The sequence below is a fragment of the Pungitius pungitius genome, chromosome 9, assembly GCF_949316345.1.
Source record: "Pungitius pungitius chromosome 9, fPunPun2.1, whole genome shotgun sequence".
Lineage (NCBI taxonomy): Eukaryota > Metazoa > Chordata > Actinopteri > Perciformes > Gasterosteidae > Pungitius > Pungitius pungitius.
In genome coordinates, this window is record NC_084908.1 from 6878920 (window position 1) to 6894653 (window position 15734).

General features: G+C 44.6%; 1 protein-coding gene across 5 annotated transcripts in view; it reads right to left on the reverse strand.

Moving 5' to 3' along the window:
* The window catches only part of LOC119218173 (VPS10 domain-containing receptor SorCS1), a 130666-nt gene extending 115232 nt beyond the window's left edge, over nucleotides 1-15434 (reverse strand). For all 5 annotated transcript variants that reach the window (XR_005120352.2, XR_005120353.2, XM_037472386.2 and 2 more), the window contains exon 1: nucleotides 14475-15434. Coding sequence is in view for 3 of the 5 variants with exons in the window: in XM_037472386.2 (XP_037328283.2) it covers nucleotides 14475-15353 (879 nt within the window). In the remaining 2 variants the exon portion in view is untranslated. The remainder of the gene's footprint in view (nucleotides 1-14474) is intronic.
* Nucleotides 15435-15734: the final 300 nt, after the last annotated feature.

The following is a 15734-nucleotide window of genomic DNA, read 5'->3' on the forward strand; positions in this document are numbered from 1 at the left end:
GTACTCCAGGACAAGTTTCAACACACGGACTGGAGTACGTTTGCTTCTCAGGCCACATGTGGCTCACACACAGACAATAACACCTATGCTTCCTCTGTTATAGACTACATTATCACCATCATCGATGGTGTCACGACAGAGAAGGAGATCACCATATACCCCAACCAGAAGCCATGGATGAGCAAGGAGGTGCGGCTTCTGCTAAACGCCCGTAACAAGGCCTTCAGATCAGGGGATGCACAGGCCTACAGCACATCCAGGACTAATCTGAGGAGGGGCATCAAGAAAGCCAAGGACTGCTAGGAATACCACCAGCCCACCACACTCTCCTCCACGGTTGTCCACACAGCACTGAGCCAAATCAACACACGCAAGGCTGCCGGACCTGACGGCCAGAGGTGTCAAATACTTTGTTACTGTACTTAAGTAGAAATTTAGGGTATCTATACTTTACTTGAGTATTTATTTTTCAGACGACTTTTTACTTCTACTCCTTACATTTCAAAAATCGCCTCGTCACTATTTCATTTCGGATTGTTTTCCGGCATGTCACCATTCAAAAACACACAAAAAAGCTATCCGGAAAAATCATGTTTTTTTCTTTGTTTAAGTCATACAGCATGCGGGTCGATACGTGTGTCTCTCTGTTGTAGCGTCGCCTTTCTGAATGTCGCCATGTTTCCATCATCCGGCAGGTCACGTGATCTGAAGGCACCTTCCCATCGTGTTGTAACGGACTGACGGACTGTTTGTTCTTAACTAGTACTTTTATACTTTTACTTAAGTAAAAAGCTTGAGTTGATACTTCCACTTCTACAAAAGTATTTTTAAAACCTAGTATCTATACTTCTACTTGAGTATTGAACGTGAATACTTTTGACACCTCTGCTGACGGCATCCCTGGACGTGTGCTCAGGGCATGTGCGGAACAGCACACTGGGATCTTCACGGACATTTTCAACCTGTCCCTTGCCCAAGCAGCTGTGCCAACATGCTTTAAAGCTACATCCATCATGCCAGTGCCGAAACATTCCGAGGCAACATGCTCCCAGACTCTTGTAACACAGAAGCTGGATTTGAATTGTCAAATTTGCGTTTCTTGCTAAGACGGCGGTATTTCTTTCAAAGTGCGTCTCTGGAACCCAGAGAATGTTCTCCTTAACTATCACTATTCACTCTCTCAGGTTAAAAGGAAACGTCTTCTGATTAAGTTGGTAAAAGGTCACCTACTAAATAGGTTGATGTTTGAAATTGATACACAGCAGGAAGCGGGAAAGTCCAACCTGAAAATAAAGCCAGAGGTAGTATTACCTCAAGGTGTGTTTGTTGAGCATGGCTTAATCTTCAGACAAAGACCTTGTGCTTGAGGATTCAGGGATAAAATGTTCAAACACAGGATTTTCCCTTAGGAGACTGTCCTGTTTGTTGGCTCAATCAAGTTCAAGAGAGATGAATAAAAATGAGCAGTCTCCTGTATGAACCATATTCTTGAGGAATTGTGGCAAATGTACCCCACTTCCTGTAAATTAAAGCCGCTACAAGTGGAAGTATTTCGTCGTTGCACGATTGACAAATAATAAAAAGAACAATGAAGAAATGGAGAGGCGGGAGCAATAGGAACAATACCTAACGAGTAACAAAGGCTCCTAACCCCACTGTGTGGGCTTGGCGGCCCTTAAGGTTTGTGCCTGGGAGTGATTGGGCAGGCGGACGCTGACACGCTCCAATGAACAACGTTTATTCGCGATCGGGTTGCATATGGTCATAAACAAAGTGGGCTCCTAATCCTGCTCTCTTCCTAGAAGCAAAAACCCCATGTGAAGTTGTCAGGATCGGTGCTGGTGCAGGCGGAAGCAGGACTCAAACGCAGAGTTTTCCAAAAAAAGCCAGTGTTCTTTAATCTCAAAAATCAAGACGTGCACCAACGACGAGTTACAAAGACAATGACGCGACAGGGGACAACAGGCACACGGGGCTTAAATACACGAGGGAGGTGCAGGTGATTGGACACAGGTGGAAACACTCAGGCAATCACGGGACAAGGCAGGAAGTGAAGTTAACCCAGGACCACAAGAAACATGAAACTTCAAACTAAAACAGGAAGGGAGACCAAACCGTGACAGAACCCCCCCCTCAAGGACCGAATTCCAGACGGTCCTAAAGGGGAGCAGAACCGGAAAAAATCAGACAAGGGGAGGGAGGGTGGGGACCCGATGATCCTGGGCCGCGCGGGGAACTCCGGGTGATGGCGGCCACGTGTCGGGTCCATCGGGGGGCCTGCCGGGTCGGCGACCGGGCCTCAGGGTCTCGGGGGGCCTGCCGGGTCGGCGACCGGGCCTCAGGGTCTCGGGGGGCCTGCCGGGTCGGCGACCGGGCCTCAGGGTCTCGGGGGGCCTGCCGGGTCGGCGACCGGGCCTCAGGGTCTCGGGGGGCGCCGGGCGGTGCGGCTCCGGCGTCGTCGTGGCGGGGGGAGCCGAGCTGTGCGGCTCCGGCGTCGTCGAGGCGGGGGGCGCCGAGCTGTGCGGCTCCGGCGTCGTCGAGGCGGGGGGCGCCGAGCTGTGCGGCTCCGGCGTCGTCGAGGCGGGGGGCGCCGAGCTGTGCGGCTGCGGCGTCGTCGTGGCGGGGGGCGCCGAGCTGTGCGGCTGCGGCGTCGTCGTGGCGGGGGGCGCCGAGCTGTGCGGCTGCGTCGTCGTCGTGGCGGGGGGCGCCGAGCTGTGCGGCTCCGGCGTCGTCGTGGCGTGGGGCTCCGGCCCAACCCCTGACCCCACCCCCCCTTCAAGGACCGACTTCCAGGCGGTCCCAAGAGGGTGGGAGGGAGGGGTCATGGTCAGGCGCCGCGGGGCCGGGACCGGGGGCGTGGTTCTCGGGGCAGGAACGGGCGCTGACGGGGTTCTCGGGGCAGGAACGGGCGCTGACGGGCGTCTCGGGGCAGGAACGGGCGCTGACGGGCGTCTCGGGGCAGGAACGGGCGTCTCGGGGCAGGAACGGGCGCTGACGGGCGTCTCGGGGCAGGAACGGGCGCTGACGGGCGTCTCGGGGCAGGAACGGGCGCTGACGGGCGTCTCGGCGCAGGAACGGGCGCTGACGGGCGTCTCGGCGCAGGAACGGGCGCTGACGGGCGTCTCGGCGCAGGAACGGGCGCTGACGGGCGTCTCGGCGCAGGAACAACGGGCGCTGACGGGCGTCTCGGCGCAGGAACAACGGGCGCTGACGGGCGTCTCGGCGCAGGAACAACGGGCGCTGACGGGCGTCTCGGGGTCGGAACGGGCGCTGACGGGCGTCTGGGGGCCGGAACGGGCGAAGACGAGACTCTGGGGGCCGGAACGGGCGAAGACGGGCGTCGGGTGGCCCGCTCGGGCTGGAACGGGCGTCTTGGGGCCCGCTCAGGCTGGAACGGGCGTCTGGGGGCCGAGTCGGGAGCCGGGACTGCGGGGGTTCGTCGGCTCCTTCTCCTCAGATTGAGGAGGTCCCGGAGCCTGAAGCATTCCTCCTGGTAGCTCCTGGGGCCAACAACGACATTCGTTTTCCATTGAAAAAATGGGCTTCTTAAGTCGAGGTAGTCAGGCCCCAGGTCGCTCCAGGAGTCCGCTGGCATGCCGGTCTTGGTGTTTCGCCGGGCAGCCTGCTGCATGCTCCGGGGTCCCCCAAACGCAAGGCGAGTTCCCAAATATTCTTCATTTGGGTAAAACCCTGCTGAGTCCTTCCTTGGTCGCGTCATTCTGTCAGGATCGGTGCTGGTGCAGGCGGAAGCAGGACTCAAACGCAGAGTTTTCCAAAAAAAGCCAGTGTTCTTTAATCTCAAAAATCAAGACGTGCACCAACGACGAGTTACAAAGACAATGACGCGACAGGGGACAACAGGCACACGGGGCTTAAATACACGAGGGAGGTGCAGGTGATTGGACACAGGTGGAAACACTCAGGCAATCACGGGACAAGGCAGGAAGTGAAGTTAACCCAGGACCACAAGAAACATGAAACTTCAAACTAAAACAGGAAGGGAGACCAAACCGTGACAGAAGTAATTATATCCTGAGGTTTTATGCGGTAACGATCCAAGCCCGCCTGTGAACCGGCTCCTGACAAAAAACTTTTTGTGGTTAATGTGTAGGGGTAGTGTCAGCCGAGTCTGTGAGGTCCCGGTGCACACACATTATGTGGGGTTAGTGAAGTTTGCTGTTGCAATGTGTCTTTTCTATTTGTCTTCTTTGATGGATTGTTTTTCAATTTCTCTCCTCTCAGCAAGATGTGGTAAGTATCAAGTCTGAAAGCGCATTCTGCTTGTGTTGCCTTTGGTTGTTCACAACCTGATTTGGAAGCTTACATTGTAATTGCATTACACAAGACGAGTAAAGAAGTGATTGTGAGCCAAGTGGAGGGAGAGAGAAAGGAGCGGTAGAAAGAAAAATGGACACAGATTTAACAAAAAAAAGAAAAGGAACCCTTAAAAAAATATCACTTGTCAAATTAGAGAGATGTTTTCCACCCAAGGATAAGACCGACATGGATGTTTAATAATGTAAATCTATCATCTATAACAGGGGTCTTCAACTAAAATGTGAAGCGGTCCAGTTAAGAGAAGATTTCTAGAAGCAATGTTCCTGAAGATCATAATGTGACTACTTAGTGTGATTAAATAGAGAAAGATATGTATCAACATCTACATGTGATCAATTCAAGACTAACAAATCAAATTCAGTATGATTCTAAAACTCCTTTGACAATATTTATTGTCACATAACAAATAACTGAACATATATGTGACTGCAAATATAATATATATTTAATGTAAGGCTGCATTTAAAAAATATATATGTTTAAATAAAATGCTTCAATTAAAAAAAAAAATACTGGGAAAATAGGCTTGCATATTTTAACAATTGAACAGTTTAACAGGATATATATATCCACTCTCCCACTTTTTTGGTAACTGGGAGAATTAACATCTAGGTTTTCCTGCCACGATTTTAAACCTGGGCCTGAATGCATCAGGGCCGTTCTTCTCGTCACGTGGAGGAGCTCATTGCACCTCATGATGGCGTTTCAACGTGATCTGTGCATGTGAGACACCGGTTTAGTGCTGCATCATTGGATCCTTATTTTTCTCACCTGTCCCTTTCGCTCGCTTTCTCAGTCTCAGTCTTTCTCAGTTTTTTTAGCTTTTGGTCGAGGTCCTAATGGGGGTCCATCCCAGCTGGCGAAGACTATCTATCTATGATTCTGGAGGTTATAGGTCAAAAACAAATACAAACAGAAGGCCTTGGAATTTGCAAGTTCATTTTCTGCAAACCACCTCTCCTCTCTTACATTGGATTAAAAAGAATTAAGGCAGTCTTGAGGGAAAAACTGTTAAAAAGCCTTTAATGGGTAGAGGGCTGTTTAGTGCCGCTCCGTGTGTGCTGTAATCCACCCTTATATTAACATAAACAAGCTTTGTCTATGTTTGTACAATATCACCATCAAAGAGCCATGTGATTAAACAGAAAGCACTGCACTTGTGTGTCAGAGGGTAAGTCGAACATTCTTATTGTTGTAGAACTCTTGCAAATTTACCATTTGTCAGCTCTGAATGGCTTTCTAAATTAATACCAATCGAAAGAGCAGGTTCCTAGTGAGCACAAGACGTAATTTCAGCGTTGAAATTTGGTTGAAATCGGTTTGAAATTAGGTCTGAACGTCTAAGACCTCATTTCAACGTCTTTTCAACCAGCCAAAAAGTGTGTGAAACATCAACGTGGCAGAAAAAGGTAATTTTCTTGATAACGTTGTAACGTAAGATGAGATTTCAACGAATTTAATATTCTTCTTAAAACGTCATGAATAAGGAAATACAGACTGTGTCGTTAACAAAATGCTTTAACGACATAATAATGCGGGCCGTAACATTACTTGTATTGTGATGCTCACATCTGTAACTCGCATGCGCAAGTTCTTCCACCGGGTGCAGCAAGACGGGAAGTATGTCCGGGAGCAGAACGACGTGAACGGGCTGATACAACCACGGCTTCCGGCTCCAATACTCTGCAAGTATGTGAGTGTTTGAATGAAGCACACCTGGAACTATAACCAGTTGTTTTACTTGTGCTGCCCTCTCAATACAGGATATAATACTGTTATTTTTGATATGCTAGTTAGCGTTAGCGCCCCATAGTTTGCTAGTTAGCATGCTAGCGTTCAACATGACGAACCAAGTAAACATCGCAGAATATTTTTTGTGTGATGCTAATTTGTTTGTCTTTTCCCTGAAGTCTTTGTTCTTCCCCTCCTCACAGGTTCCTGTGGATGGTGGTAACATCTAATGGAGGATGTCCCTGCAGTTGTACTGCCTTACACTGGGTGTACTACTTCCAATATTTGAATAACTTCTGTCGTAGGAATTGAACGTACTGTACGATGTGATGGTTTTGGGACAGGATGCTGAATGTTTCCAGACTGGAAAGCTCCCTGAGGATTATTTTTCATTTTGGGTTGAACAAAATAATACAATTTGAATTGAATAAACACGTTGACCAGAGGAATCTGCAATTGAGGCAGCTCCCTTAACACAAGAATCATCGAGTGACGATGAGGGAGAAGGAGCTGATTTCAGGTATACTATCCCGATTCAAGTCACTCAGAGCCAGCTCTTACAGAATCTGAAAATGAAGTTCCAATGATTCAGAAAAATGGACTAGAAGCACAGCATTCTAAACTAACTTTTCCATGTTATTGCTGCACTTATAATTTCATTTTAATTTATTTCCCCAAAATATTTTATTTGTGTATTCTGTTTTTGTATAGTGTAGGGTTGTTCCGATATAAAAAATGATGACTTCGATACTATACCTAGCAAAATATTTCAATACTAATATTTTTCGATACCATACCACAAATAAGATTCTGGAATATTTATCTATGATAGTAATAAATAAAACATCTGTAAGGTTCCCTTTTTAGCAGCTTGTTCCTGCCCAGCTTATTGCACTTAACAAATTCGTCATTCATATTAGTATTAGCCCACAGCAAGATATTAATGAAAACGACATGGTAAAATCACGGTTCGAAATGACGTGGGTCTGGGGGGGGTCCCAGACCCCCTATAAGTCATTAGGGACCCCCTATAAGAATTTATTTTTAGATTTTGGGGGGTCCCCGACAAATGTTTTTAACATTAAAATGATTGTGATTTATAAAATAATTAATTTTCTACCGCGATTGGGCAGCAATCAGGGCAGCTAATAGCATCACAGATTGTTGTTGTGGTCTATGGCGCAGACACATAGGTTGTTGTTGAACGCGGCAAAAACGAAGCCTCACAAAAAGTGAAATCCCTAATGAAAATGCTGTAAGTGCTTCGATTATGTTTATATCTCCATAATAATGGCTTATTCTAGTAAAATATTTGGAGTTGGTGTTCCTATATCAAAAGTTGCATTAACGAACTTAGATACCCAATGAAACGTAATGATTAGAAGATTGCGTTTGTCAACGTTTCTTGCTGTATGTGTATGAAGCCAAACAATCTGCTAGCTAACAGCAGCACATTCACAAACATATTGCTGAAAATCTACAAAACGCATCACAAATCCATTGCAGCGTTCACGATTGTATAAGTGAGCACTACATCACAACTACGTATGAAAACATGTAGTCAAGAAAATATATTTAAAAAAAGATCGGGATTCGAACCCCGTGGGTGAAAACATCCTAAAGCCAACAAGCCCACTGCTCTACACAGTGAGCTATGGAGATTCACAGGTTCGCCTCTGCGGTACAGGTGTCTTAATGGACGTTATCTACCAGACCGAATAGCAACTCTGATTTCGGTGCCTTATTTAGATGCCAGGAACAGTCTTTATAGACATCTTTATTATTCAATCCAGCGGCTAGTTGTTTTACAAATTCCATTAACATAAGGGATGAGAAACACCAGTTGTATTTCATCAAACCCTTTGAAGGTGCATGGTGCTGCCATAATGAGTACACCTAGTGGATTTTGGTAACTTAGTTAACTTCCTTGCTCAAGGAAAGAATGACCTTCATCCACTTTGTCATGTCAGGGATTTATATAAGGTGCTGTAACTTTGTTGCTCCAGAATTAGAGGGTTACCTGTTTGATTATAGCCAATCCACTTCTCCATACACCACTACAATACTGGGAGTAGCCTAAACCATGAAAAACATCCCAAGACCATTATCCCACCTTCAAAATATATCAATATAATGTTGCCTGCAGTATATAGTGTAGCAAGTTAGTTATCAGTATTTTTTATAGTTACATTTTAGGGGACCCCCCAAGAGTCCTAAGTCATTTCGAACCCTGGGTAAAATCATAGTATTGATTATACACGGCTATGTAGACCTACTGTCCGTATCTATATGACTACATCGTTATTCCATAAGTATGAATTACATAATTTTACAGATGTGTGTTTGAGGTGGAAAAAAAACTAAAGCTATGTGGCTTGGGTACATTAAAGATTGACACATAATTAAAGGGCAATTTCTCCCCTTTATTGAAAAACGACAATGAAAATTGCATCTTGTGTGTATTTTGTACAATTTTGTGTGCATTCTGACCTCATGATCACATAGTCCCACATGAGTGAAACTGTAGGTCATTTTGCATGTTTATATTTCTGCTGGACTATTCAGTAACTTATTTGCTGTCTTGCTTTGTCTTGTGTTGCACTTGCTTGATGTTTGACTGTTAGGAAAGTTGTTGTCAACACAGTCACACGGCTACAGGCTGCCATCTCTCACGGTTTCCCTGTGTGACACATGCTTTTGCATGTTTTCACACGCACTCACGCCACACACGTGGAACTTATTACACAAAAAAACAATCCGCGCTGGTTCATCTCCGACGCTGCACGTTGACGTGCTGGTTGGTTATAAACAAAGTAAGCGGATTTCAACAGGTTTCACTAAGTTAAGCTGCTAGCAAGACGTCTCGTTAGCGATGTTAGCAGCTGGTTATAACACGGACATTGATGCTACTATTAAGTGCTCTCACGTCGGCTTCTTTGAACGCTACGTGCGCGAATAGTCGCATGAGACGCAAAGCGTGTGAGTCACACAGGGAAACTGTGAGAGATGGCAGCCCTGTAGCTGTGTTAGCTAGCTTGACAACAACTTCCCTAACAGTCAAACATCAGCAAATGCAACACAAGACCAAGCAGACATCCTTTTACCTGGACATTTCCTCTTTTTGAGACCAAAAAAATGCGTAAAATAATATGAATTATTAAAAATCACGTTGAAATGTGGTCTAAACATAGACGGCTTTTCAACGTCTACGATTAGACGTTCAACTTCGACGTTCGACTTTCACTTTTAACCATTTTGCAACGTCGGGCATAGACGTCTATTCAACATCTTTTCAACCAAAAGATGCTCACTGGGTTGTAAATGTGTGCAATTTGTTTCTTGTCTACGACTTAATGCTGGATATTTAGCTAATTCTGACAGCTTGATGGTGTTGAGGAAAACCCGCACTTCTCAGTTAAGGTGTGACTTGGGTGAAAAAGAAATCTGGGGCATGACAGTAAACCGGCCGTTACCATGGCTTTCAGAATGCATACATAGCAGTTGGTGTGAGACAACTGATACCAGGGAGTTTCTCACAATGCATCTTCAAGTCACATGATCAACTATTCGTAAATTAGTGCCATACATCGAGACAATACTGTTTTCTCTTAAGGGGTTTACTTTATAATTCACTTGCTTCTGCTTCAGCAGGACACGGCCTACTTGTGTGAAAGCATCAAAGCTCAAAAGTAATCTTCCTAGACAATATGTCAGCCTGAATCCATCTGAGTGATGGAGTAAAGTACTGACTGTGTGACATTTTGATAATGCATGTATCTCATTCGAGCAATATGCCACAAGCCCCCCGGTGAGACTGCTCTTTGCCTGTAACCTTTTTCTCAGAATCTCAACACTGCTTTGCCAATAACATATCAATAAACATTTCACAAGTTTTGGTGGTTCATACTGTAAGGAGGCTCAGACGTGCCTGCTTTTCCGAACCAGTTCAGTCTATTACTAGGGTTGTGACGTATAGTGCAGTATTAAACCTATTAGACTACAAATAGTGACTTACAAATGTAATTTAACAGCTGTTCCAGCAGTTTGCCTTTTGACTATTGTAGTTTATGCCCTAACTTGTCTATGCCCCCTTGTCTATGCCCCATACTTATTGTATCAATTATGGTAGCAAAATAATTGCTGGGAATATATCATGTCAATGATAATTGAATACATTTTTGTAAATCACCTTGCCAATAAAGTCAGTTCATTAAAAAGTAGAATTGTATGTAAAAAGAGCAAAAGAAGCAGCTGGGTCATTTAATTTCAGTGTCTACTGCTGAATATCTAAGTAGTTTGGGAATATCAGCTCTTTGGGAATTGTAAAAAATCTGCTGATTTAAACAGGGCAACGTTTATTTGAAGTACCAAATTAACTTAAATGTGTCAGTGAATATATAATCAATTGTAAAGAAAAAATCTGGGTATAAATCACGCCTATCCAATTAACTATTTTTAGAACCAGTTTGAACCACCAACCTTGCGAATACCGGCACACTTTTTCAACCCCTTGTGCCACAGTTGCCCCCAAAAAATATGAATGGCAAGACTTTTTATTTATCGTTATTTATCTTCACTGTAGAACAACTCTCTCCTGATATCTCTGCTTAGCGTTCTGACAGAGCTGGGGGGCGAGAGGGAACAAGTGATCACCAGTTTGCTTGTCCATGTCCATGTCGGACACTTACCTCCAAAGGGCCTGCGGTGTACGAATGGGTATTAGCGATTCGTTGGTGAGGATTTTTCTGTATTCTGTAGTACAAGTTGCAATGTCCTTTAAGAAGATTATTGTAGGTAATCAGAGCAGTGAGCAGAGGTTTCAGTAAGTTTCCCACAAATCTTACTTGTGTAAAGGTGTATTATACTTCATACCTGCAAAATTCGCTATAATTCAGTGTTGTCTACTTTGCGACTTTCTCACAAAATCTGGTGACTTTCCAAACCCCCCTCAGATTTTCTTTTTCGTCAAAAGCGGCCAGCAACAAATCTAGCAATTCTTCCTGATGTTATTAGAGCGTTTTCTGGTGTCTGAAAGCATGGATCGTTCTGTAGTTACTGTCCTCAGCGAGTTGGACACACACCCCCATGTTAATTTGAAGCTTATTCATTAAATTATTATCATCATTGTAGTGCGAGTTGATTAAAAATATACACCACATCTAAATATAGATTAAAAAATAAGCAAGTGCTATGAGATTTATAATTTAAAATGGCATTTGTGAATGAATGCATTAGAGGCTTCTTTTAGTTAGGTTTAATAGATCACCGTGTGTCTCCCTTTACGGGCAGAACATCAACTACCGTAAAACCCACAAGCGCAGTAGACTGCCGTACATGATAGCATTAAAAAGTAAAACACATTTAAATATATTTGTCAACAATAACCCTAATGGGACAAAAGCACAAAATATATACAAGACAAGAGATTGAAAAATGAATGGTCCAAAAGAGGCGAGTAAATAAAAACGTGTCTTTGGTCTTGCTAACTGCTTTACTGCTGTTATTAGGGAGCTAACGCTAGCTTGATCAGCTGGATGACGAGTAAACAGCAGCAGCAGAGGAGCTGCTGGAGGCTTCACGTTCCTCACGTCAAAGTGGGACAGCGTAGTGCTCTCTTGTCATGTTATGTTGACTTTGCATATTTTGCCTTTTTTTTGCTCCGCGCACATTTTCGCAACACTGAGTGACGTAATAATTGCGCGACATAAAGAATCAATAATGAAATTTGTTGCCAACACTTGTAATAAGTGATTTTTAGCGATTCCATCGATTCGTTGTTGCAAGCTTAGTTGTGATACTTGCAATTATTCTAAAATCTCATGTCTAACATGAGAACATTAATCTACTTCTCTAAAGATGTATTCCCTGGTTTCAATCTAAGTTTTAGTCTTAGGTTAGGTCCATTCAGATGGAAAAGGTCCCCACCATGTGCGTGTCTCGTCTGGAAGTTAGCTGAAAGTTTCTGACTTAGAACTTTAAGTGTGTTTTGACTTCCATAAAGGTGTATTATAAAACATTGTATTAACAAAAAAAAGTAGATCAATTTGTATTTAGCTCCACCCACTCCAGTGACTTCTGGTGACCAATGGCTGAAAGGCTATTCTTTCAAGACAAATCAAACCACAGTGACTATGTTCACCTCTTTCATACAGTTAAAGATGATGACATTTTGCCATAAGTCCTCTCAGCTGTTTGAGGCCTGTGTGTAATTCCCTGTATTTGACTCCTGTGGCCAATGTTTCCTATAACCTCCAATCCAGACATAAAGGATGCCAGTAATGTATGCCAGTAATGAAGACTTTCTTCTTCCTATGTTAATTAAACTTTAAAGCAGTGATCTAAATTGTATATAACGCATAAATTATCTTTTGTGGATAAATAAAACATGTGTTCGATAGTTTGATTCATTCTCAGATGGCACACAAGAAACTTCAACCAGTATTTGTTGTCTACAAAATGCAGCATAAAAGGCAGCTGTTTAGAAGTATTTAAATGCGCTGGAGCAGAAAACCACGTTTAACAGCACTGCCGGCTACAATGTAGCAGAAAACTAGCTGGACATTAACGCGCTAAGCTCAGATTTCTGCTAAATTGAAGTTCACATGAATGGTCATTATGACATTAATTTGTACAGCCGAACTTGCGCTCTTGAGTAAATACAAAACACGTGGTACTGAAACACACATCAATACATATAACGATACACAATTGACACTAATACACATTTCACACCCTATACTACTTGTAACAGCAGTCAACAACAGTCTGCAACTCTCAGAGCAACAGATTTTGCGGGGCTTGCTAAAAGAATATTCTAATGGCCTATTATAAGGGAAGGCCTCCGGAGATGGTCCATTGTAAGGTAAGATTGTATGGTATCGTGTAAGCAAAAAGTCTGTCTTGCGCGAGATATTTTCTCACTCCCTGAACGTGAACTTCCTTGCTCGCGAGACTAATCTCTGCTCGCGCTCGAAGGTGCTTTCCACGCGCTCGCTGTTGTTCTTTTTGACAGTAAGGGGTATGAAGCAATGTCTCCATGGTAGATCGTGAGACGGACATTTGCTCGCGGATGTTTGATTTACGCGCGTGCATCAACCTGATTTGCGCTCTTGAATTTTGACAGTGATTTGCCGCCATAGTGTGTGTGTGTGTGTGTGAGAGACGCGTGAGGGATAGAGACAAGAAACAATTTAAATTATTTCAAAATTGGAATTTGCCAAGATCCATATACATTTTTTACACATGAGTGTAAAGGAGTCAACGTGGAAATTCAATATATTTGCCTATCGATAATTTACGTCTGTTATTTTGATGGGTAATAACAGGAGGGTTCAGACTGAGTCTGAGACTCCAGAGCCTTTGTTTTTTAGTTCCATAATTCTCATAAATAAGGCTTCATTTGTACTGGGAAAGCCCAGGGAAATTGACCTCATTCATGAAACATGTTTTCATGTTGTAATATCCCCATGCTGTGTAAAAGTATTCATGACATAAAGAAACGTATGTGTAGTGTGTATACAGCCTTAATGCAAGTGCTTTTCACTTTGATTTGCGATTTATGATAATATCCCATATCGTCTGGAGCACCTGTAAAGGTGTAGTAGTCGGACAAAAGGTCCGGCCGAGGGGGGGGCGGCTTAATAGTTGGCCGAACGGGGTAGTCGCTGTCTGCCCACAGACTTATTTGCGAAATGTTAATGTCCGTGTGGAACTGCAGTGCATGGAAAAATAGCAACAACAACAAAAATCATAATTTTGTTATAATGGTATGGGAAGCACTGCATCACATTAAAATGTGCTCAGGTCTACATGTAAGCAGGGCGGCTTCAGCTCCAAAAGGTGCAGGTCCTTCTGGCCTCAGACTCCAGAATCCTGGCTTCTGGAAAAGGAATGGAGATGGGCTAAAATTCCCTAACCTCTCTCACAACCCACAGCACTATTTGAAAGTGCTCAACGTGACCGGCTCTCAATTCAGCTGCTCCTGAGACAAAGCCTCTTCTCCTTGCTCTCCACAAATACAGACAAAGGCCAACCAAAACTGCATATTCAGGTCAAATTCTACTTTGTATGAAAAAGAATATATACAATAATTCAATGATGTCCATACAGTTGATGAAATAGCCACCCTGGAATTATTGGTCTAATGAGTTATTTTATTGTGGAAGAAAAATGTTTTTGAAAACTCGCGATGTGATGTGTTTAGTGACAAATGGGATGGGGGACAAGTAACCGCATCCTCACTCACACACGTTCATGTAACACGGATGAATGTAACACAGCAGTCGCTCTCTCGTGAGGTGGTGGGTGCCCACTTAATGGCCAACACCAGCACTTTTCAAGACCCCGCTGTGAATTGCCGCTTACGGCCAGTGCGCTGGGAAAAGGGTGACGGATGAGTCACTTACGCTGCTGTTGTGGCCGGACCAGTGCACCATGGCCTGGTTGTGAGACGAATCCCCGGTCAAGGCGAAGGTTGAACTGTTGAGTTTCTGCTCCTCTTGCCTCGAACCGGCGCCTCTCCAGCGCGAGTCAGAGCGGGCCACCCTACGCCGCCCGGGCGCAGGGCGCCTGTCTTCTCTCGGCTTTCTACCGGCGGGTCTGCTTTTGTCATCATCGTCGTCATTGTCACTGTTCTTTCTGTAGCGGCTGGCCCCGGGTCTGGTCTTCTGGTCGCCACTCATTTCGACATTGGAAACTTTCACCTTTGCGAACTTGCTCTCGCCGCTGCTCCCCCCCGCGTCCTGGTTCTCTGTGCTCCGAGCCAGCGTTTGCTCCGCGGATTCCACCCGAATGTCTGGAGCGCATTCGGCGGAACCAGCAGCGCAACGGAGCAGCCGACTTTCCGCACCTGCAGCCGCGGATCTCACCGCCCCGTCGCCGTGTTCAAAAACTTCTCTCTTTAATCCAGTTGGGTACTCACTTGTGTCGAATTTCAGCAGTAATTCCTGTGCACGCCATTTATTTCCAGGTTGGCACGACCTGCATGTTATCTCTGCTTTGGCAACACGAAAGAAACAGAAGACCATAAAAACGAAAAGCCTGAAGGAACTGTGCCACTTTGGGGAAAATATGACCTCACTCTCCATCGCTGGAGGCAGAGAAGGATGCTGAAGATGCAAGAAGCTCTTTGCCTCACTCTTCCCTTCGCCTTTTCGGGGAGAAAACTGCCGCTCGGCTGTGGAAGAGGAAGTGCTGCGCAAGTTGTGGCGTTGCTCAAATGCAGTGTTGAAAAAAGAAAAGTGGTCCAACTTGAAGGATTTGATCAAATGAAGCTCTGCACGCATGGGGGAGGAGCTGATCCACACAGAGATGGAGGATCATTCTGCACTGACTTTCTCCATATTTGTTATGTCCCACCATATGGTCGGCAATAATTATAGCAGTCAGTAATATAATTTTGTTCTGCTGCTCTTTTTTTTTTAGCCCTCACAGCTATTTCTAGGACTTGTTGGCTCTCTCCTGATGCAGATTGTATCCCCAGCTACATCTCACACAAAAAGAGTCTTCAATTTGGTGTCTTAACAAATGAACAGCTCTTAGATGGTGACTGCTCACTAAACATTATCATCCTCTGTAGCACTGTGTTAACATAGACTATGATCACAGATTGATGCCATGAGTTTATACTCATATTTCCTAAATTCACAGAAAGTTAGCAAATGCCC